At 35.4% G+C, this 25,924-nt stretch overlaps 1 protein-coding gene and 1 long non-coding RNA gene across 3 annotated transcripts in view; one reads left to right on the top strand and one right to left on the bottom strand.

The window, feature by feature from the left end:
* Positions 1 to 25,924, bottom strand: part of LOC123317130 (suppressor of cytokine signaling 2-like) — a 49,528-nt gene that overhangs the window by 7,890 nt on the left and 15,714 nt on the right. The window contains exon 1 of one of the 2 annotated variants that reach the window (XM_044903517.1): positions 17,817 to 17,936. The exons of the other annotated variant lie outside the window; for it this stretch is intronic. Within the exon in view, the coding sequence (XP_044759452.1) occupies positions 17,817 to 17,921 (105 nt within the window). The 5' untranslated portion in view covers positions 17,922 to 17,936. Of the gene's footprint in view, positions 1 to 17,816; positions 17,937 to 25,924 lie in introns of those variants that run through there. 2 annotated transcript variants of the gene reach the window in all.
* Positions 981 to 1,172, top strand: LOC123317134. Its single transcript, XR_006538139.1, has 2 exons — positions 981 to 1,058; positions 1,116 to 1,172. It is a non-coding gene; the product is annotated as an uncharacterized LOC123317134 (long non-coding RNA).

Below are 25,924 nucleotides of genomic sequence, written 5' to 3'. Positions count from 1 at the left end.
AACGAATTGGTATACTAAACCCACCAGCTCAGGTATCATACTTAACTATTTATCAAACCATGCTACCAGCTATAAGATCAGTGCTATTAACAACTTACTTCACAGAGCAATCAACTTGAGCAGCCCCGTGTATCATGACCTAAACATAAAAAAAGTGAAACACATATTACGAGATAATAAATACCCCAAACCTTTCGTTGATAGAATTGTTTCTGAACTTCTACGTAAACGAAACAATGACAAAACTGTCAATACAACCACAATGAGTAAAGCTTACTTCAAATTTCCGTATGTCCCAGAACTGTCCCAAAAAATCAAAAGAACCCTTAAAACGGAAAATAGTGAGCTAGTGTTTTACAACATGAAAACAGTTGGGTCGTTATACAGCAAAATAAAAGATCCAATAAATAAAGATCATAGATCAGGAGTGATATATGGGATTCCATGTTTGGATTGTGATAAAATGTATATAGGACAGACGAGACAGTATTTACAAAATAGGATTAAACAACATGCATACGATGTCAGAGATGTGAAAAATAGAGAAAGGACAGCCTTGTGTTCACATTTTTTCAAAGACGATCACAGATTCGATTTTTCGAATGTAAAAATATTAGACAATGAACAACATTTTAGAAAAAGGAACATTTTAGAAATGATACATATTAACATTAACAACACTGTTAATTTTAGATCTGATACTGAACATTTAAGCAAACTTTACAATTCTGTCTTAACAAAATATGTGCATTTATAGTGCTGTGCGAGCTTGGTGGAAACTAATTAATGTACGGTATTTCATTGAAAGAAAATGAAGATAATTCTGTGTTTGACAACCTTGATATTGTTTTACTGTATTGGTTTGTTCTGTTGTGTTTTCAGGTTATGTTTTCCTATGATTTATTTTGGATGTAAATATTCTGGAATTTTCCAAATGAATTTTAGCCAAACTTTTAGTATTTTAAGCTGTTTTTTTTTGTGATTTGACGTGGAATATACAGTTGATGCCGTCGGTTTTTAAAGTTTTTACATCTGAATGTCTTATTTATAGTATAGAGGTATTTATTTATACTTTACTGTAAGTGTTTTGTATGACATTTTTATAATGTTTTTAGGCCTGATGAAGCAAACGAGAGTTTGCGAAACGTTGCTGAATATACTTTAAGATCTTTTGAGAGTTTGTCCTTATCCCGCAAAATTCAGTTATCAATTTATTAATTTGAAACAAAGGTATCGAACCGCCACAATTCCTCTGAATACCGATCTGCAAACAGACAGACAATGGTGGAAAAAGCGGTGGAAGACACAGCTTGCCAGCATACAGCGTTCGGCTGGCTCGTTTGGGTTCTAGGAAGCCCGATCAAACCCATTTCCAGAAACTCATATATGAAACACTCTGATGAACTCTCTCCCCCGCTGTGGGGCAGGCCTCAATTCTCGCTATTTTGCATTACCCAGTATCCATATGGTATTTTAATGCGTCCGTGAAACGGCTGGTGAACCCCGAAAGAGCAGCTATGTAATTTCTCATCGATTATGGCGTTTCATCCACGAGATGAGGCAATTTAATCACCGATTTTCACAGTCTACTTGACATTTATTTAATGGTACTGTAATGATCATTCCCCTACTTTATATACACATCGGTTTATTCAACTCCCACAAAAATAGACCACATAGAAGCACTTCGATGATATTAATTATTAGTGATAAAAATAATTACTGAAGCGTCAATAGTGAAAGAAGAATCTAGGAAAGTATCTGAACTGAATATTCAAATTTTGAGGATATGAATCAACTTTCAAAATTGATATTATTATTTCCTCCATGTGAAATAACCAGAACATAAATTTCAACATATCTTCGGTGAATGCATAGATTCACACTCCTTTCCCGGGAGGCTGTGGGAAATCGAAATTACGTTGGTAATAGTCCATTCAGTAAGATTTTGAAGTTGCTATTGGTAACAATGACCCATAGACCAACCACATAAAGTCTATATGCACTACCTCAAGGTTGATGAAAATCAACCAAATCATCCTCAGCAACAAGAATGCTATCCATTCCAGGTACAAAAAGTAAGTGAGTAAGTAACTCCTCAATTATACATAAAAAGCTGCGTAAGAATTTTCATCTGTAGTCTTTATTCCATTATAAAAATGGGACTCTGTTTTATGTTGTCATCGCATCACGTAAAAACGGCTGGACCGATTTTATCAATTTTTATTCCGAAACCTTCCTCATACGTCGTAGAAGGTTTTCACGGGAGAAAAATTACGAATAATTGCATGGAAAACTGGGAAATTCAGGAAAACTAAACGAAATTTGGATTTCGCGCGCAAATCAAACGTCTAACCTTCACGGACAAGTGACTGACAATCGATGCCGGTTGACATTTGACAAATGAACAGACGTCAATTCATAGACATAGAGACATGGACTGTGCCTTCCCTTTCTATCTATGCATGGAATACGGCCAAAGAAAGTGACAGAGAGAAACTGAACATCGGGCATGCAGTTGTCTTTTTCTAGGATTTTGATTGGTCCGTACTCATCTCTATGTGAAAACAAAAGAGACAAGTAATGGCCAAGTCTGAGTGATAGTAATGAATTAAATTGGAGTGTCTGTCTGTGTTTTCGAATGTAAGACTTTTCTCGAGTCTGATCCAGTTTGATTCAACATGAAATTTGACTCTTGGAAAAGACACAGGAAAAAACACCTCTCTAGGCGGAAACCATGACCTCATCTGGTCAAGTGATCTACCTCTAAGCTACCAGAAGAACAGGCTACATCATACTACAGCCTAATAGAAGGCAACTTCTAGTAGGATATAGCTCCATGCGTTCAAAGAGAACCACTTGTCACAGAATGCAGTTTTGGTATACAGTGACTATATACCCCCCACAGTGGCGACATAGTCTATCTCATTTTCTATTGGTTGATCCGCCATGTTTTGTCGGACAAATGACTAGTATTTGCATTTAACTTCAAATCTATATTATTATTTCTATGATTATTTGTCTACGTCCTTGACAAAACAAGGCAGATTTTTGACAGTTTTATGACCCGTTGTTGCCACTGTGAGGGTATATAGTCACTGTACGTTGTTAGAGGTAGAAGCGACATCTATGAACACTGGCGTTTGTGATATGTTCCATAGGCTGTTAAGGGTGGGAAGGAACTACATGAGCAGAGAGTGAATTCTTGATCATTTCAATTTATCGCAGACGATAAACTCTATGCTCGCGCTCACCGATCGTTCGAAACAATCGGAGTACAACCCTGTATCGAACACCTGCGGCTTTGATCGTTGACTCCAGCGCTACCGGGAAGTGGAGCTTGGCCAGCGACCGCGTTCAGGTAGAAATGGTTCAAAAGGAGCCAGTGGCCGAAGATAAGATTGATCTCGGCCTCCGTGTCCCACGAGAGGAATTCTCAAAATTCGGCTACTCCGCAGCGTGGGATTCTGCGTATTTGGAAAGTTGAAAGCCGTGAGATACAAGCGAGAAAACGAAAAGAAAGAAGTACGGTAGAGACGAAGCGGTACTTCCATAAACTTATTAATAATATGTCTGTGGGTACTACCACGGGGGTTACTTTTGAGATGTTATGATATTTCTCCATGCAACTCCTAAAGTGTTCCTGGAATGAACACAAAAATATCAAGTCCCGACAGTCATATGTGAAAATTAATTTTATCAACCCTGAAAATATAATATGATGAGTATTTAGCAACCTAGGGTTTTGAGTCACACAGACAGAAATATCTTTAGAAGCCCTTTGCACTGAGTGTGAGAGGTAAGGGGGAAAAATCATCTGATCTAGAGGGTTGGGAAAACGCTATCTGCGAGCGAACCACTGCATATTGAGGGCCACAAAAAATGTCAAACGAAAGGCGAATTATCACAGCCTGCCCAGAAAATATTTCTGACCCAGAGCAAGATGAATACGACAAAACGCTTCAGAAATTCGAGGTTTTTGATGTTTACCAGGCGCAAATGTAAACAAATCTACATCACTCGTTAGTTTGGCAAAGTTACGTTGGCACCGAGAATAGACAGGGGTGATCGATAGAGAAGATGTTTTTGGCCTTCGTATTTATGAAATTCTTTTTATTATGGTTTTTTGAGTCAAATTGGCACGAAAAGGTGGATCTCCTGGACTGCTAGTAGCACCATATGTGTGGGTGTGCAGAAAAAAAATGTAGCTACACATAATGCCGGTTTTACAATCCGCTCATTCATTTTAGAACCCGAATTTGCTTCGAAACAGTGCACTTTTCACAAAGTCCATCTGCATTCCTTCAAAAATTCACCAGAATCTGAACTATGGCCCCTTACCTACAAACAGTAGCCATTTGTGATAAGAGTTTCCATTGGTAGGTAGGTAAGGGTGCCATCTGATCTGTCACAAGAGGCTTTTTTATCTTAGGGATGACATATTTATATTTACCGAATAATGTATTTTAAGGTCAATGGCGTACACTTTAGAAGTGCTTGATATCTTGAGTAAGGGTTTTTCTATCTAGTGATTTCAGTTTTTGATTTAAGTGCAACTTCATCCTAGTCCAATAAAGCCATTTCATTAATTTAACTTTACTGACCTGTCAGTCAGTTTCAAGTAAATTATTATATAATTATCAAAGAGTAACAACCCTTTGTTATTGAATTAGCACTATTATTGATAATAATAAGGATTGTCAAATAAAAGGCACCTAAGTTCATATAAGTACAACACTTTCTTTGTAAGATCTTATGCGAATTTGTTTTATTAATATTGAAGAGGAACGCAAGGAAATGTCCTTGTTAGTACGAATACTGTAAATGATTGCCAAGCAGGTAGTGGTAACCTACAAAGGGCAACTACTCAACACAAGGAAAAAGTTCGTTGCTAACTATAATATGATTTGAGACACAAAATTGAAAATAAAAAGACTGATGGCAAAAGAAAAGGCTTGGTATTCAGTAATGAATTCATTCAATTCCCAAAATCCATCAAAAATGGGAAGTTCTGCAGTCAGTTCGATAAATTATATTAGGTTAGAATCCCGCTCTCAAATATTTAATTGGTAGAGGAGCACTTAAATTTAAAGTTAGCTTCAGCCATTTAAATGTCAGTTAACAGCCGGTGCAACGTAATTTAAGTTGAGGGTTCATTTTAAGGGACACTTAATACTAAGTGTGTTAGGTGCAAACAGGTCTCAGTATTATTCTTAGCATGTATTTTTTGTGGTGTAGGTAGTAATTTTTGAATTATCTGAAAAAAATCACCATAACAGAAATGAATGAACATGTTGTTACGTTACCATATCTTTAAGCAATTACTACCCCTACGAAAATGGCATGTTCTCGATGACACTTCAAGAACTGAAGTGTCGAGTATACTACCCATTGTAAATAAATTTCTATTTTCTAGAACGTTTGATTACGTTTATCACCTACATTTTTTTCTGTTATATTATATGTTTAGTGCAGATGCTCTGCTATAATAATAATTTCAAGATTTTATAGAAAAAGAGGAGGAAAATGCCTGTCTGTTTTAGTATACAGGATGAGTCTTTGACTCGTACAAATATTTTAACAGTAGGTGGATTCTTGGGGCCAAAAGAAACACTTTTTCCCTTCACCATTTTTTCCGTTTCAGGGCGGTTCAAAAGATACAGGCTGTTGAGAAACATTTAAAAATGTTATTTTTAGTTCTAGCTCACAAACGGTTTTATCGAATGAAATGAATTTCAGAATATAGTTTATCATTTATTTGATGAATCTTTTTCGAACACAAGATATCACCCACGTCTTCCAGTTTTCTCATTATGACCATGACGTACCACAAGAATAGCAAAGAATTCAAAGAACCTAACTCTGGAAACTATGTTGGACGCTATCTAATGAAGGAAATTCGAACGTTTTGTAAAATGAAAGTATTCTTCATATTTTCTCAGGGCTGGCACCGCTCATTATGAAAACTTAAAATGGCTATATCTTTTTATCAGGGCCGAATCGGAAGAAATGGTATAGGAAAAAAGTGTTTCTTTTGACATCAAAAATTTACTGTTAAAATATTTGTACGAGTCGAAAGCACACCCTGTATACCGGGTTAGAACTATTGAGAGGCTGACTACAGGATAGGGCGAGGGTCATAGGAATATCGTAAACCGTTAAAAATAAGGGTGGCTTAAATTACAGAAAAGTAGTACACCAGTATAATCGCTATATAGGATTATGACTACACACCGATTTTCGTGTAGTTATCTCCAAAAACAAATAAGTTGTGAAGAAAAATTAATAATCTTGATTTTCAGTTTTTTCGAGATATCTCAGGAACCATCAGAGATATTTTTGAACTGTTAACACCAAACCACTCATCCTTAAATAACGCAACTTTTTTGTAATTCAAGCTACCCTGTATTTCTAACGGTTTTCGATATCCCTGTAGTCTCCCCTCAGTATAATATTTTGTTTGATATGAAGATTGCTATGTTGCATGATAAGTACCGAAGTTTAAATTGTTTAAATTGTCGGATTTTGGGGATTTCCCCTCATTTTAGCCAATCGAGAATGTCTGCTTAAAAGTTTCCGAGCATATTTCCCAGTTTCCATTATTCGAACACAATTATATCAGCCGGCCGATTTGAACGAGGCTGAATTGTAAACAGGATCAACTAGCCATGTCGACCCTCAGGTAATAAGTTCGAAATTGACTTCAACAGAAATTCTATATCATTATAGTTATTCTACGAATACTATTCCACTTATTATTACATCTCTCTATGGCTTATTGTCATGGTTCCGGGAAATTATTCTATGGGAATTAGATTCCGTTACGAGACCTGAAGAGGGGAACTGAAACGTGGACTGTGGAGAAACATTGGCCTCCGGCTATTGGTTGAGTATATAAAACGCAGCAAAGTTTAATCATTTCTGTACTTCCCAAAATTCTAATATAAACTATTCATCATAAAAATTTTAAGAAAAATCATCAGACAATAGAGAATACTTAAGAAATGAATCAGGTTCTCTAGCACCAAATGAAGCTTCAACATTCAAAGGGAATAAATGTAAACAGGGTGAGTCTTTGACTCGTACAAATATTTCAACAGTAGATTGTTGAGGTCAAAAGAAACACTTCTTTTCTTTACCATTTTTTCCTAATGGGCACGGTTTAAAAGGTACAGGCTGATGAAAAACCATTAAAAAATGTTATTTTTAGTTCTATCTCAAAAAGGGTTTCATCGAATGAAATGAATTTAGGAATATAGTTTTTCATTTATTTGATGAATCTTTTTCGGACACAAGATCACCCATATCTTCCAGTTTTCTCAGTGTGACATAAAAATACCAGAAATTCAAAGAACCCAACTAAGTTCGATGCTATCTAATGAATATTTGAACGTTTTGTAAAATAAAAGTATTCCTCATTTTTTCTCGTATAATGCGCCGTTTTCGAGTAATTTGATGTTCAAAAATTAAAAAGTATCTGTGAAATTTGAAAAATTATATACTTTGGCTGAATATAACTCTGTTTAAAAGATCCCCCAGATATGTAGTGTGACAGATTCAGTTAGATATTCTGTAATTTTGTTTCTCCAGGGCTGGCACAGTTCATTATGACAACTAAAATCTTCTTATCAGGGCAAAAATGGTATGGAAAAAAATTGTTTCTTTTGACATCAAGATACTGTTAAAATATTTGTACGAGTCAAAGACTTACCCTGTATAAGTACTGCTCCAAAAAAGTTAAGGAAGTTCAGAAACTGTTTAAACTTTAAACAGTTGCCGAGGTGAACTCTCTTACATCTAAATGTTTTTTCTGCTCCTCGTTTGAATTTTCACCACCAAAGAACTACTTGAGTTGCAAGTCATGCGATGAAAAGTATTCAATTGAATATACTGGCATACAAAACCGAACACCCAATGTCCTACTATTAATGAATTTATTACAACATTTTTTTATACATGGTAACTGCCACCAAAATTTGATGAACTCTCGTTACATGTCTCAAAAATAATATAATTACCTGCTCGATTCCAAAATATACATAAAAAACCTTACAATAAGCACGGATAGGGCTTCTAACCTTTGTGATCAAAGTCACTTGAGTATTCAATAAAAAACTATCTCTGATCTGGGCTTTCCACTCACCTTGGCTTATTTCATGATGAGACTGATGATCGTCCCAAAATTGACATGAAATATCCCAGTATTGTTGACAGAACAGATAACGATAGATAATTTGAAGGGAAAGCTAATAATTCCGAAAACAATTTTTTCTATTGTTATTCAGATTTTCCCTTGTTTACAACGAATTGAATTATCATCACGAGAGCCTTTTCCAATGAGGAAATTTTATTTTGAACGAGTACTCGAGGAACGAGAAGTATCTAGAAATTCCATTATAACATGGAAATATTTGAAGTGAGAACGATAATCTGACAAGTATCGGAAAAGATTCAGATAAAATCGGGTAGGCAGACAGCTTTATAGTTTTCGAAGTTGGATGTACCTACTCGAGTTCTTTTAAATGACAACCATAACTTTTTGTGCCAGAAATTGATAGACATTTTCTTTTATTTCCCTTTGTCAGTTGAGTTTCGAGTTGTAAATTTATTTTTTATCTATGTTTCGCTTTGATATTGTTGATACTTTGATGAAGGTTAGGTTAGTTAGGTTAGGTTAAGTTAGGTTGATACTTTGATGAAGGTTACAATTATTGTGTCATTTTTTTCTCTCAATTTTTAATCTCGTAATTAGTGTATTTAAACCCGATCGTTATCAAATAGCACTCGTATTAGTACGGGGTTGCGTGAATAAAAAAAACTTGGATGAAAGGGGGATATTTCTTAAATTCATTGTCCGGAATCTACAGGTATTAAAAGGGGTTTAGGGTTTATACCACGGGACTTTTTTGGCATCCGTATTAGGCGTAAGGGAGGAAAGGGGGTGTCGCCAGGAAACTTGAACGATCAGTAGAAGTTGCGAATTATACAGGGTGTTTCAGAATTGATGCGAAAGATTTCAAAGGATGATCCTTTAGCAAAAATTGAGGGGGGTCTTTCATATAACTTTTTGTTCAACACCATTTTGCCTCCAATTTACAGCCCTTTACAATTAGGTAAACAAAAATTGTTTTTATTTAATATATCCACTTTGGAAATTAGAGGAAATTCAGGACAATCAATTGTCATATGACTTCATTTGACAGCAGCTTATTTGATTTTTTTTTTTATAAATGATAACCTCTCTGTTAATTTATGGGAAAAGTGTCTTATTTTTTTATGATCAAACTAACAACTTTATGATAAAAAGTCAAGACATAAAAAAGTTGCAGATTGAGTATGTCTTTTCAAATAAATTTTTAAATAGGAAAATATAGGCGCGTTGAAAAGTTCTGATGCAAAATATTATAGGGGTTGATTTTTCAGCCCCTTGTGATTACATTTTAGGGTAACAAAAACACTCAAAAACTGTCATTACATTAACATCAGTTGTCTGCCAAATTGTATTCTTATAAATTTTTCCGTAGTGGATATATTGAATGAAAACCAATTTTTTTACCCAAATTTAGAGGAGATGTAACTTGGAGGGAAAACGGCGTTCATCAAAAAGTTGAATCACCCATTGAAATCATTCGCATCAATTCAGAAACACCCTGTAGCGTGCCCAAAACAATTTTGTTGAAAAATTCGATAACTCAGAAACCGGTTTTCCGATTTCCACCAAAATCAATAGCCTCATCAACATCGTGGATGAGAACAATCCTGCCGAAACTGAACTCGCTAGCTTCAAAATTGCGACTTGTAGCGTTGCAAACACAATTTTTTTTTGGATTCCCCGAAATAGATTTCGTGATAATATTTTTGGACATTTTTTTTTTCAAACTGTAACGGCGCGTATAACAAGCGCCTATGAGCTCCACAGGAGCAACAAGACTTCGGTAGATTGATCCAAGCTCTGAGTTGCAGTTCCGTTTGTTTCACGTGAATGATCCAACAGTCGGTGACACCAGAGACAACTGTCTCTGGTGACACTTTTCATTTCCGCGACATCCGTGCGTGGGCGTGGGTAGACTTCGAATTTAACTCCTCCAACTAGTTCCCTTATCTCGAAACGTAAAAGGTGTTCTGTGAACAAGAACACGTTATTGAGGTTGCAGCTGCTCCCCTATTTTGGACATCCATTCCGAGAAAAACGTATGAATGGACTATACACGCAGATGCGTAGGTCGATCTTTATCATCAGTCATCACGTTCGTGCATTTTATACAGCGCTGTAAAAATGGGGAGAACGCGAGCAGAGCAACCGAAAATTAGATTATAAGAATGGATCCATACAAGGATCGTCGACGCAGGGTTGGTTTACTGGACAGATCATCTGCCACTCGGATTATCACCAAAACGGCGTGGTGTACTGAAAGGAAGATTTATCTAACCCGTTGAGTACTACTGTGGAAGGGTTGAAAACAAAACCCAACCGTCATATTTTTTGTTTAACAGCGTGTCCCAAATCTGATTTAGCTCAATGAAATAATTCAGGCAGTTCAAAAGTGGAATGTCAAGAAGTATTTTTGTTGTATTTTTATAGAAGAAAGTTGAAAAAATAAAAGTATCATGGTATCGAGCTGCAAGTTTTCTTCATAATTTCAAATCTAAAGCCCGTTTTTGCAACAGCAAAAAATTCTCTGCAATTAGGGTAGACGGCCCAACATACACTTGCGCGTGAAATTGAAATTTCCTTTAATTTTCACGATTTTTCCTGTCGAACAGGCGATTCTTTCTAATTTTTCCTCCGTTAAAACTTTCCTCGAAGTAGGGGCAAGGTTTCAAAGAAAAAATTAATAAAATCGATTCAGTCGTTTTTATACTGCCTATTTACTAAGATACAGGGTGTTGTGACCCTTCATTATCTAGTGATCAGATATAATGAAATATTCAACCTTGACACGAATCATTACATACATGATCATTACATAAATTACGTAACGCCGGGTGTTTTCACCCTTCAGCATCAGGTGGTCTGGTTCTGGAGTAATGATATACTTGGAATACACGTCCTCAGAATGTTTTGATGTCGAGGGTGGAATGCCATTAGACCACCAAAATTCGAAATGTATTGAGGCATCAGTTGCAATCACTTTGAAATAAATTCTAGTCCAAATCCCATTTCGATGTTACAATTACAATTATTTCAAAATTTACAAGAGGGTGATGTAGCTCAAGTGTGGATTTATGCAGCATCAGAAATAACACTCATCACTTAACAAGTAACACGTAACAAATAGCCATTTATGCAGACCAAATTAACCCAACTTCATATTTTCTTTCTAAATAAACTGTCTTCTCTACAAAATCGTCTGTTAAACAGGGTGGGTCTTTGACTCATACAAATATTTTAACAGTAGATTCTTGAGGTCAAAAGAAACGCTTTGTTCCTTCACCATTTTTTCCGAATCAGCCTGGTTTAAAAGATACAGGCTGTTGAGAAACCTTAAAAAATGTTATTTTTAGTTCTATCTCACAAACGATTTTATCGAATGAAATGAATTTCGGAATATAATTTTTCATTTATTATATGTATCTTTTTCGAACACAAGATATCACGTCTTCCAGTTTTCTCGTTATGACCATTACGTACCATAAAAATACCAAAAATTCAAGGAAACCAACTCTTGAAACTAAGTTGGAAGCAATCTAATGAATATTTGAACGTTTTGTAAAATGAAGATTCACATTTTCTCGTATAATGCGCCGTTTTAGGCCCGGTTGTTCAATTCGTGATCAAAGTTAATCCTGGATTAATTTTGACATTTCCGTTCAAACCTGTCACGTTAATCCAGGATTAACTTAAATCTCGGTTTAAACCAGAATTGAAATTTTAAAAATTGGGTTATTTGGCTGAATACAACTCTGTTTAAAAGATCCACAGATGTGTAGTGTCGCAGATTTAGCTTGTTATTCTGAAGAGGATTGTATTTTTCCAGAGGTGGCACAGCTCATCATCAAAACTTAAAATGGCTATATCTTTTTATCAGGGCCGAATCGGAAAAAATGGACTAAGAAAAAAATGTTTCTTTCGACCTCAAGAATGTACTGTTAAAATATTTGTGTGAGTCAAAGACTCGCCCTCTATACCTATATGTATCACTAAACCTAAAACGAACACTTAAAATAGAACGTACAAAAAGTTGTTTTGACAGAAGTTTTGGTTAAATATTTGGTTTGTTCGTAGACTGGTTTGCAACGGTTGTGAACTGCACAGAGCAAGCGCAATTCCAATTTAGGGTAGCGAAAATCCATTTGCGCTTGCTCTGTACAGTTCACAACCGTTGCAAACCACTCTACGAACAAACCTATCGTGTCTTGACAGGCCGATACGCATTTATCTGCGTATTAAGTTGCGCATAATAAGAAAACTGCGTTCAAATTACGTAGAAGTTGAGAATTTGGCTTGTTATTTGTTAATTGATAATTGTCATTTGATATTTGTTATTTTGAGCTGTATAAATCCACACTAAGATAGAACATACAACAAACAGTTTTAATTCGGTTTTGGTGAAATAAAATTCGAAGCTGCTATTATAAATTGTAATAAAAATGTGACAAATTGTAGTAGTAGGATTCCGGTTTTTGCAGGGTGTAGGTGTAGACTGTAGCTTAAAGTCATTGAGATCGTAGAAGGCAACGGTTTTCACCATCCTTCGTTTGTCTGGAATAGAGCCAGGAAACGTGCCATCCTTTTTGCTCTGTCTCTCCCAATTTTCCCTCGCAGGACAACGAACTCGAGACCCCCCGTACACACCCCCGTATCCCGCCATCCGAACGAAATCGCAGGAAATGCCCTCCGACCCGGGAAATCAGTCAGACGCGACTCCGGGTACGAAGATTTCCGGGAAGTCTGCGGCTTCGATCGCCGTTAAAATCGATGCGAAACGGCCGTTTTGACGAACCGGTCCGTACGTGTATAATGGGGAACTTTGGCGTGGGCAAAAGGATCCGGAATCGCAGCGCCGTGATTAAAGAGATAATTTCTGGAGACAGGTTGGTTCCAGGAAAGGCCTGCGACTCGAGAGCGAGCAACAGCTGCCTCTGCCGCTTCTCGGAAATTTTTCCAGACCCTCTCCGGTCGTTTTCAGCCGGTGCATCGGAGGTTATGGCTGCCCCTGCGTGATTCGACGGGGATTAACAGACGTGGAAGACCAACTATCCGACTTATAATGAACTAGAAGGTCCAAGGGATTAATGGGAATAATTTCGGATAGAGGTTCAGTACCGCAAAATAAGATGAAAACTTCCTATGGGATCATGCGCGGAAATGCTGCGTTTAAGAGTTAGTGGATGCACTAACTAGTAGCTAACTACTAACTAACGTTAGTAGAGTAGCGTAGCACTGACATGGCACATACATGACAAAGGCAAAGAGTAACAACTCTTTGACAAAGGCGATGCATAATTTTCAGATATGAACTGAGAATGACTTATTTCACGCAATTGACACTTCACTCAGATGTGCAATAACAGAAAATTTCGAATCGCCTTTGTCATGTATGTGCCATGTCAGTGCTACGCTACTTTGGTGGGCGCCCTCCCTTACGTCACTTAAAAGATGAGGACTTGACTCTAGATTTATTGAATCTTTCCAGAGGAGCAGAGATAAAAAATAAAATTTTGCACTGGTATTTTTTAAAGAGAATCACCTAGAACTAAATTTTTCAGCATAGCTACAGAAGGGTGAAGTAAACACTCTTTTTTCAGGCTCATCACAAAATATGTATTGAAATGAAGATTTTTTCTGGAAACCTCATTGCGTTTCAACTATGTCCGTAAAAGAATGATTTAGATCCTTCGGTCTATTGTTGAATATCACACCGGCTTATTACTTATTTGAAAAATGTATGACATAATTTGTGCACAAATCAAGTACAGACAACTGAACTGATCTATTAACGAATTCCATTGACAGAACTGTTGCGCACTGAGAGCTTATTTGGATATAACTAAAATCATTCCAAAAGATCTAGAGCTTGTTCTACCAAGGGAATTTACTATTGTAGAAAATTCCGTCAGTAAAATTGGTGCGCATTGAGTGCATATAATAAAAATAGAGCAATAATTTCAGGATATCTTATAGTGAATACCAGTGGAAAAACTAGAGTTGCACTAGATCATAGAACATCAAAGATAGTCTAAGATATTACCAGTTGAACTAATGCAATTTTCTATAATAGCCAATTCTACTGATAAAACTAGCTTTAGATCTTTTGGAATTACTGTAGTGACATCATAAGCTCTCTATGCGAGTCAGCTGTCTTAATGGAATTCACTACTAATCTATTAACGAATTCCATTGACAGAACTCTTGCGCACTGAGAGCTTATTTGGATATAAAGAAAATCATTCCAAAAAATCCAAAGTTTGTTTTATTAAGGTAATTCACTATTGCAAAAAATTCCGTTAGTAAAATTGGTGTGCACTGAGTGCATGTAACAAAAACGGAGCAATAACATCAGGATATCTTGTAGTGAATTCCATTAAAAAAACTAGAGTTGCACTAGATCATAGAACATCAAACATATAGGCTAAGGTATTACCAGTTTCACTAATGCAATTTTCTGTAATACCCAATTTTACTGATAAAACTAGCTTTAGATCTATTGGAATTACTGTAGTGACATCATAAGCTCTCTATGCGAGTCAGCTGTCTTAATGGAATTCACTACTAATCTATTAACGAATTCCATTGACAGAACTCTTGCGCACTGAGAGCTTATTTGGATATAAAGAAAATCATTCCAAAAGATCCGAAGTTTGTTTTATTAAGGTAATTCACAATTGCAAAAAATTCCGTTAGTAAAATTGGTGTGCACTGAGTGCATGTAACAAAAACGGAGCAATAATATCAGGATATCTTGTAGTGAATTCCATTAAAAAAACTAGAGTTGCACTAGATCATAGAACATCCAACATATAGGCTAAGATATCACCAGTTTAACTAATGCAATTTTCTATAAAGGCCAATTTTATTGATAAAACTAGCTGTCGATCTTTTGGAATTACTGTAGTGACAATGCTAGAGTTTCAATAGATTATAGAACATCAAACATAGGCTAAGGTATTACCAGTTTAACTAATGCAATTTTCTGTAAAGGCCAATTTTATTGATAAAACTAGCTTTTGATCTTTTGGAATTACTGTAGTGACATACGCTAGAGTATCAATAGATGATAGAACATCAAACATAGGCTAAGGTATTACCAGTTTAACTAATGCAATATTCTGTAAAGGCCAATTTTATTGATAAAACTATAATAGCTTTTGATCTTTGGGAATTACTGTAGTGACATATGCTAGTGTTGCAATAGATGATAGAACATCAAACATAGGCTAAGATATTACCAGTTTAACTAATGCAATTTTCTGTAAAGGCCAATTTTATTGATAAAACAAACTTTTGACCCTTTGGAATTACTGTAGTGTCATATGCTAGAGTTGCAATTGATTATAGAACATCAAACATAGGCTAAGATATTACCAGGTTAACTAATGCAATTTTCTGTAAAGGCCAATTTTATTGATAAAACTAGCTTTTGATCTTTTGGAATTACTGTAGTGACATATGCTAGAGTATCAATAGATGATAGAACATCAAACATAGGCTAAGGTATTACCAGTTTAACTAATGCAATATTCTGTAAAGGCCAATTTTATTGATAAAACTATAATAGCTTTTGATCTTTGGGAATTACTGTAGTGACATATGCTAGAGTTGCAATAGATGATAGAACATCAAACATAGGCTAAGATATCACCAGTTTAACTAATGCAATATTCTGTAAAGGCCGATTTTATTGATAAAACTAGCTTTTGATCTTTTGGAATTACTGTAGTGACATATGCTAGAGTTGCAATAGATGATAGAACATCAAACATAGGCTCAGATATTACCAGTTTAACTGATGCAACTTTCTGTAAAGGCCAATTTTATTGATAAAACTAGCCTTTGATCTTTTTGAATTACTGTAGTGACATATGCTAGAGTTGCAATTGATCATAGAACATCAAACATAGGCTAAGGTATCACCATTGACAGAACTGATGCGCACTGAAAGCTTATTTAGATACAACGAAAATCATTCCAAAAGATCCAAAGCATGTTTTATCAAGGTAATTTACTATGGCAGAAAATTCCGTTAGTAAAATTGGTGCCCATTGAGTGCATATAACAATAATTTCAGAACATCTTATAGTGAATTCCATTAGAAAAAATAGAGTCGCACTAGATCATAGAACATCAAGCATATGGGCTAAGATATCACAAGTTTAACTAGGGCAATTTTCTGTAAAGGCCAGTTCTATTGATAAAACTATCTTTTGATCTTTTGGAATTACTGTAGTGACATATGCTAGTGTTGTAATAGATTATAGAACATCAAACAAAGGCTAAGATGTCACCAATTAAACTAATAGACAGCCATTACACTACAATTTTACTTCTCTTTCTTGCGCCTGAGATATGGGGGATGGTAAAGTTCCAAAGAAAAAAAAATGTTACTATGTTAACATTTCATAGAATTTCACTTGAGGGTTAAAATTCTTCGGTCTGCATTTAAGTCCGAAGGTTTATTATCAGAAATAATAAACCACTTCTCGGGTCTAAAAATGCGGTGCTTTCTAGGAATTGAACCGCAAGTTAACCAGTCCCGAGGGTCTCGTAAACCTTTTTTGAAAAAAAACCCGAACGTTACTGCTTTGAAAAGACGATGTACCAGGTAACGTCGACCTATGTAAAAAATTAAGCACTGACATTCAAATTGTTGTTTAATGATAGGATCTTCTGATTAGCGATGAGGCATCAGCGATAGTATAGAATGCGCAAATTGGCAAATATATTATCCTTCAATAGAACGCTGTTAGTTGCTTCAACAAGGTGTTGATAGAATTATAGAATTGGATTGCAGATATAACTTATAATAGAAAATCATGACCATCGGCAAAAACTAATTTTTGTTTTCAAGATGGAATGATACATGGATTAAAAATATTGGTCAGATGACAAAGTAGATTATAGATATGGTGTTCCTTCACTGTCATGCACCCTCTATGAGTTGTGGAAGGTAGTTGAGGGTTTAGAATGAAACTTTTTGTGAAGTTGTTGTTGAAGATGATTTGGTCATTGATGGATTTTTTATCAACCCTTTTTTATCTATTTTCAGGTCAAAGACATACACCTATAAGGAGTGATTGAACATTAAAAAAAATCAACCACTCCTACAGTGTGGCGATGACCACATAATTCATAAAAAAAATTCTGATTCAACTAGTTAAACCATTTAAATGTCTACAATAAAACGGAGACCTCATCAATGATGAAATACCCCCCAACAACGAAATATCTATCAATTTCTGGCACAAAAAGTTAGGGTTACTAAGAGTTAAGGTTAAGTATTGTGTGAAGGTGGTTTTAAAAAGTTTCTTTTATAAATTTATTATTGAAAACCCGTAAGGACTCGGTATTAAGAGTCTGATTGAAAAGTATAGAACCTCACTGTACACGATCCCATCGGCACCCATGTCTTTAATAATATGTACAGTTGGTGGCCCTAATGCATCGTATCTATTCCACTAAAATACAATTCTTTTATTTATCTATCATTCAAATTGTGACAAACAAAAAAATTGCAATGAAATTCCGAAAATCCATCACTGTAACAACAAAGTGGATTTCTCGGATTACACTCTGAGAAGGACCAAAAACCGATCAACTACAATAGAAAATGGACGATAAACATAAAATGAAATAGAATTGAATATAACACACTTACATCTGATTGGAAGATGAAAAATATATCCAAGTCGACTCCTAGACATTCTATTTTTTTTACACCACTTCCGTCCTTGGTAACCCTTAAGTACACTTTGAAACTCATCTCGTTAACTAGGAAGGTAGAGCCGCACGGAACGTAGCCAATTTACAGTTTACACAGTTGTCAGTTGTAGCCGAATAGGTTTTTGAAAGCCTTATACCTATTTATATATCTCCCTAAACTACCACTACTCCTATTCCAGGATTTCGAAAGTTTCTCGGTAAATTATCTTTCCTGGTAATAGTATTGTGGCCTTGTTCTTGGATATTGTATTATTGGAATCCGACAATTTAGCGGAAGCAAAGAATTAAAGTTTCAAAAGCGGAACAAATCAAGAGGAATTCCTACACAATGTTAGCAATACGATAAGGAAAAGGCTGAAGAAAAAACGATCTTCTGAGACCTAATTTGAATTCCTCGTATTATGGAAAACCGAAATGATATGCATAGGAGGTACAATTTGCAGTTTACTAGATAAAAAAAAATTTGTCGACCCCATGTCCAAAAGAATTAAGGAATTACCGATTGAAGAATTTTCATGTACGCTTGAAGAAGTTGGATGCTAAAAAGCCGAAACGTTGTTAATTTCTGAGTGTGATATCTTGTGCCACGAAGATTAAAATATAATAATAGTTTTATTCACCTCAGATCGATCAATATTTATAATCTAGAAAATAAAAATTAAAGAATTAAATTAATTAAATAAAAAAGAAAAATAAAAAAAAATAATAATTAAATGAAAAATATTAAAAAAATCAAATTATATTCTAATGGCATAAAACCTTATCCATTTAGGGATAGGAGAATGATTCAAACTACCAAATTTTTATATCATATTCTGTATCTACATGAAATTCTTATTTCGAAATACCCCAATTGTCATAATAAAATATGTGAGCCTTTTTGACGAAGGCCACTTTTTTCGACAAATTTCATGGTTATGATGGAACTGGGATCATCTTGGAAACCGTTCGAGATAAATGTATATTTTTATTTATTGAATCACCAGAGAGTCTTCTTCAGTTTCATTCTAAAGGTAATACTAGGTTTTTTCGAAAATATCAATGTCAAGTCCACTGTTTGAAATGGCATACCTGAAATTTTTTTGCCCTGGTTAAGTGAGCAGCCTTCATTTTTATAGAAGCATTTCAGGCCTAAAATGAATAGATTTTAATATTCATAAATGAGTACATAATAATTAGTCTCTTGAGCTTCATGAAAAATTGAAAATAAATAAATGGCGACATCATTTTATATGCTAGATATAAAATGAAAAAAAAGGATCATCGAGTTTGGACTTTCAATATTTTTTATCGAAATACTGAGAAAATTCATTTATAATTCCATATAATTATTCCAGATACAGTTGTGATAATATTCAGTAAATATGGTATTTTTTCAAACATTGCAAATTTTGTCTAATCGAATTTATTATAATTGATGAAAAATAAAAAAAATGAATAGAAGGTAGAACAATTTTTATAATTTAGTGAATTATTCATAGTTTCATAAAAACTACTTGAATCAAATTTAGATTACGAAGACTGACCCCAGGTTGATCGGAGAATCAACGCTTGATTGACGAGTAGACGTCAATTTGTTTTCGATCTATAATTCCGCCATGACCATTCAGAATATCATTCTCGCATTAAATTATGATATTTATACGTCCATTCAATTATTCTCAATTTCTACTTCTTCGATATATTCAGAAATGAAAAAGTTTCAGAGATTTCGTTTTAGAAATCGAGTGACTGTCAAATAGCTGATCGGACAAGCTTCATAAAATATTAAAATAAATAAAATACGATATAATTTCATATGTCTGGGTCGAAATAAAAAAATAAATCTCATTATCAAGTTCAGACCGATATTTTTATTTTGTAGACATACAAATTACAGAGAATTATCGAGTTATCGATTCAAACAATTCGAAATTCATCAGTAAAATACAGGAATATTTTTAATGTTCACGTATACAAGAATATAATCATGAATATACTTAATTTTGTTAAAATGCCTTTGAGGAATTCATAAAAATAATTTATTTGAGGTGCTCAACACACAAACTATATGAGAATTCTCGATAAATTAGGTTTATTTGCGAAACTAATCGATGCTAGCGAAATGAAAGTTTTACTATCCATAACTAAAATGACAATTTAATCGTAAAAGTAAATATACAAGTACCACTAAACAAGTTATCGAGAAATGCTCGTTTTCTAGGAAGGCCCATTTACGATAATCTGAGAATTACCACTCCCAAGGATTGTACTATCTTCCAAGTAAGAACCATTCACCAGAAATTTCAAAGGCACATTCTTTTTCCTCTTTTCTGGGAATTTAGCAGGTCGAACAGGATGGGTAATGACATCCTTTGTAGAAAAATTGTGCAAAGTTCAGACCCATTGTTTCCAGGCTCCAACAGTCTCCTTCGATTTTTTACTCCGAATTTAAAAAAAGTTCAACGAGCGGGTTCCCAACCAGCGACCTAAGGGAGGACCACGGTAGTACACCAGCCGTGGTACAATGCGTCCACCAGTCCACTAGTCTTTCTCGAAAAATTACTAGTGTCACCCGAAAACAGCTGGTTCGATTTTAACTACAATCGACCAATCTTGTGAAATGTACATTGAGGAAAAAGTAAATATAAAAAACGTTGGAAAACATTGAAAAATTACATATGTATTTAGCGCATTAGACGTTGCTTACGGAAGCTTTTGAACGTTATTTTCTGCATTTCCCATTGATGCTAAATGTGTTTCTTACTTGGAATAAATTCGGTAAGTACAGGGTATTCCAGATTACTTGATTTTGGCTATTTCGGGTATTTCTGGACTAGATAAGTAAAAACGTTGATATGAGTCCTCGATTTTCGTGAAAAATCCATTAGGGGAAACCACTTCACGATATCTTCATTTTTCATATATAAGATATAACCAAATATTGGTATTTTGTCGATTTTGAAAATGTGCCATAACTTTTTTTTTTGGTGTGCTCAGGTTCGATAAGCGTTTCAAATAGCGCTCTTTTTGATGAATAAAAAAATATTACACAGCGTGTTTCTTCTCGTTTTACGCGGCATAGAGAATAATATGTAAAATTGCATGCAATTTGGTGCAATTTATTGAAAACGTTAATCATTGGAAAAAATAAACCCAAATTACGACCCATTCGAAAATATTTGACAGGATCTGTTTAACATACTGTCGAATTATGCCTTATATCGGGTAATAATTTTCTGTTCGAAGATAATTTACGATAGTTGGGAAACTTCTCTGAATCTTATCTTGACCGATAGTGTATTTACTGGAAATTGTTTAGACACTTTTCCCTTGATAGTATACCGAGAACTCAACTCACCTATTTTGAGAAAAAACAATTGTACATAATACACGATGATTAAGTTTTTCTAGCAACTTTTTTTTTTCAATTTTATCGCCTTTATCGTCAGTATTTGAAGGCTTAGTCAGATTAGAGCATAAATAAAAAGTCTCATTTAATTTCTAGGAACATAACAACGCTTATTATCCGTCTTTCTTTCAATAATTCCTATTTTTATCAGAGGTTACAATGCTTGAAAATGTCGCAACAATGTCAACAGAAGAATTGAAGCAAGGCAAATTGTAAAATTCTCTTCCAGCCTTCCTTAAAGCAGTCTCGGATGCTGTGATGAATTAGTACTGAAAGGCCTGAAACCATAGATCCTCTAGAAATAAATAAATATGATTCTTTATATACAGGGTGATTGACGTAGACCGTCCACTAGCTGCATTATTTTTGTGGTTAAACATCAGATAATATTCAGTTCATGCTAGTTGCGACTGTGTGCCCTCCTATGACTAAAGAGACCCAACCGTGACCTGCAGATCCTTCCACACTCAGGGCATGGATAGTCTCCAACCAGATCTGGCCGCCGCTGTATCCTTCTCGATTCTCCATTATAACTGTGGACCAAAGACCTCCACTGTGACCTGTCTAACGCTAGTTGTTCCCAGTTATGATTAGCATTAACTGATTTTAGGGATTGATGTAGTGTATCCTTAAACCGCTTATACTGGCCTCCTGGTTTCCGAGCTCCCTCTGTGAGTTCGCCGTATAGAGCTATTTTGGGGAGTCTTGTGTCTTGCATCCTCAGAATGTGGCCGCTCCATCTGAGTCGGGCCCTCGTTACTTGAGTCTCAATTGTAGTACAACTCGCGCGCTGCAAGACTTCTGCATTCGAAACTTTGTGGAACCATCTGATGTGCATTATCTGTCTTAGATGACGTTGCTGCGTCTGTTCAAGCTGTTTAATATGTCGCCTGTAGGGAGTCCAGCTTTCGCTTCCGTAAAGAAGCGTTGGGAGGACCACTGCTCTGTAAACAGCTGTCTTGGTCTTCAGATTGAGGTCGTGATTTTGGAACACTCTGTCCTTCAGCTTCCAGAATGCCCGTGATGCCGAATTGATACGGTTGTGTATTTCCGTGTCAAGGTTAGCCCTAGTAGTTATGAAGCTTCCCAAGTATTTGAACTGCTCGACCTGTTCTAGAGTTTCATTGTCCAAGCTGATATCTGTTTGAAGGCTTTCTGGCGGACTTACCAGGATTTTGGTCTTGTCAATATTGAGTCTAAGGCCTAAAGCTTCGTATATATGTTTATAGGTGTCCATCATTATCTGTAGATCCTCTGAGCTGCTAGCGATAAGTGAACAGTCGTCTGCATATTGAAGTTCCGTGATAAACTTGGTACGGGTTTTTGCTCTGAGGCGCTTCAGGTTGAACAGGCCTCCATCAAATCTGAATCTTATCCCAACACCTCTTACGGGCATGCTCATGTCAGCAATTATCGATACAGCTATGGCGAAAATATTGAACAGTAAAGGCGCTAATACGCAGCCTTGTTTTATTCCAGAGTTGGTTGAGAAATGGTCGGTTGTAGAGCCATTATGCTGTATTCTAGCGGTGTTGTTGGTATGAAGGCTTTTACACACTGCTAGGAATTTTTTTTTTTTGTCTTCTTCTTTTTGTAGATTTATTCCCGGTAACGGGATACAGCAATGAATGAATGAATGAATTCAGTTCATATAGCTTTGAATTTAATCCAAAAACCTTGTTGTTTACTGTTTTTAATATGTCAGATCATGTGTTAACTAATCAGCATTTGAGGGAAGTTTAAGTTTTCTGCTAACTGGAACAAAAGTGCAGCTGAAATTCATCGAATGCTTGTGAAAGGTTATGGTGACAATGCTCCAACTAATAAATCATGTTGAAGACGAGCCTCTCTTTGGACAGTAAAAAAAAATCGAATACAAAGGACTCATATCGTAAAAGATGTAAAAAATATTCAGAAACGCTCAAGTGGAACATTTTACCATACTTGGGCACTACCCCTTTTGATTACTGGTTAAATTAGCTTCCAAATTGGATCGCATCATCAGACGAGGCATTCAGCGATGAAGCCTACTTTGAATGTTCCGTTATTTCATTTTGTGATGAAATAAATTGATTTTGACCATAAAAAATGGTCCAATACACCTAAGGTACTCTGGGACAACAGAATTATACAAATTCATTTCTTCCTTCATCAGTAAAGGTAAATCAGAAACATGTAAAAGATTAATACCTATAATGTACGTGATTATTGAATACCAGTTTCGTATTAAAGCCGAGGATAAAGAACTTCAATTCTTGGAAACTTCTTAACGGAATCGTACTAAATTTAGATCACCTCCTAGTTCCACGGAAAATATCGACATTAAAATTAACTTTCAACATGAAGCGTTATCACAATTCTTGTAGCTCCTAAATTGATCGACTTCAAGATGTTTCGCAATTCATTCTTGAAACAATTATACGATAACGAAGCTATTATTTGTTTTGCCTCGCTCGCAGTAAGCCAACCCAACATATATACGAGTCAATTTCGAAATAGATCGTGTTCAAAACAGCGTAAGGATTCCTGGAAGCCCGAATCTTATGTCAATGTTCCAAAATCGAAACGATTCATAAAACAGTGACGTAAAGTCGGAGTATTTATCGTTACTAAGCTTACGCTTAAGATATACGTCAACGTTCACGTGGATCAATAATTATATCAAGTATCTTGAGATGAATAATCTCATATACTTTTGAATACAGGGGTTATCACTTATGAAAGCTGTTGGTAATTTACCCAACAAATACTCTAGACCTGGGAGACGGAAATGACAAATGAAAGCCTCAGAAAATCGAGCTTTTCGACGTTTATCAAACGCAAATTTAAACAAATGTACACCAGTCGTCAATTTGACAAAAGTGAGGTTAGCTTCGATCACAGACAGGGTTGGGTAGTACTATTGAACTTAAGAAAGTTCTTGAGTTCAATGGGTGGTACCGATTCAACTCATCGATAGCAAAGAGTAGTGTTTTTGGGCTCAATATTTATGAAATTCGTGGATCGTTCACAAATTATGAACGAATGGAGTGGAGGATAACCATACGGATACAGTGCGAGTGACACATCATTCCGGAGGTCTTTTCGATCTGAGTATTACTGTGCATTTGTTTTTATCGAAATCAATAAAATTACCTGGAGATAGAATTGATTTAGAGATAAAATAAAGGCTTTGGTAGCAACCTAAAAACTAGTAGATGATGTTAACAAGGGAGAAGGCGGAAATTGTGAGATACAGAGTGGGCTATTGTTGAAATAGAGGCTCTGCAGGTCGCCAGAAACAACGAATTATATGAAAACTCAATTCGCCATTGGCTACAATTCGAAATCTGCTGAAATTTGAAAAAGACGCTCGTAAAGTGCTGCCATCTTTTCGATTAATATTCGCAACTTCTACTGATCGTTCAAGTGTTATGGCAACACCCCACATTCCTGTGGTCTTTCCTCTCCTCTTAATACCAAAGATGATCTACTCCCATATCAGTGCCACCAAAAATTATAGAGTATAAAGATGGGAAACGCAGCGACTAAAGTGATGTGAGCGCCATCTATGTGTCAAGTGTGTTTTCAAGACGCCTGGACTGGTTAGAATATTAATTTGAGTGTCATTTGCAGAAACATATGAAATTTTGTTCGATTTCAAATGGCCATTTTGATCAAAGATGTTTTGAATGTTTTAATTCTCGTATCGCTTTTTGTTTATCTAGCTCGTTCTAGTTGCTGATTATTGAATTTTTCGTTTGATTTCTTGGTAAAAACCCCAAAATATCGTTCGAAAATTATTGAATGGTGGAGAACTGTGGATCAAATAATAATAGAATGGATTTTCCGAAACTCAGTTTTTTACTCAACTAAGGAAAATGAAAGCGTAACTATTAAAACTCGTAACAAGTGCTCCAAAGTGGATAAAATTTTCGTTTAAGACAATGACTGCAAGTCAATTGAGAACTGTTCATCCACGTAAATTGTTGCTTGCAGATAGCATCCCTTGCATTAAGGGGAAATTATGACCTTTATAGGTTCATTCAATGATTATCAGTTGATACTCCTTTAATATACTCAGAAATACAAAGGTTTTATTGATTTTGATCTGGAAACAGAGTGGCAGTTAATTAATTCAAAACAGCCTTTAGCACAGAAATAACACCTTCGACGTATAGCAGATCACAATATACTTTTGTGTCCTAGTCGAAGCTTTATTTGTTGTTCAATTTTTGTAAATTTTATATAAATTGCAAATAAAATATAGCACATCCAACAGCGTTCTTCATTGATATTAATTGATTCCAAACAATGTTCAGATGAAAACTAACGTCCTGATTACAAAGCAAAGCCATACTTTTGTATTGTCGCTCAGGATGTTTGTTTCCTGGTCTAAACAAAGTCCATATTAAAATGCAATACAAGGAATAGAATTCGAATTTCGCGCCCTTCAATTATAAAACAGAAAACTGTTATTCAACAGTTTTTCTGTATTGAAAGTACGTTATGAGCGCCATCTCATTGTCGAGTGTGTTTTCACTGACCAAAATGTAGTCGGTTTTTAGTACTAGATATATGAGGGCCTTTCCTGTCTTTCCACTTTCTACTCTATAATGCAAAGCCCCCATATCATAACTGCGTGCCTTCCCACAAAAAATTTAGGATATCCG

Source organism: Coccinella septempunctata, chromosome 7, assembly GCF_907165205.1.
Source record: "Coccinella septempunctata chromosome 7, icCocSept1.1, whole genome shotgun sequence".
Classification (NCBI taxonomy): Eukaryota; Metazoa; Arthropoda; class Insecta; order Coleoptera; family Coccinellidae; genus Coccinella; species Coccinella septempunctata.
Note: the sequence above shows the minus strand (reverse complement) of the source record. Positions and strands in the feature narration are given on the sequence as shown.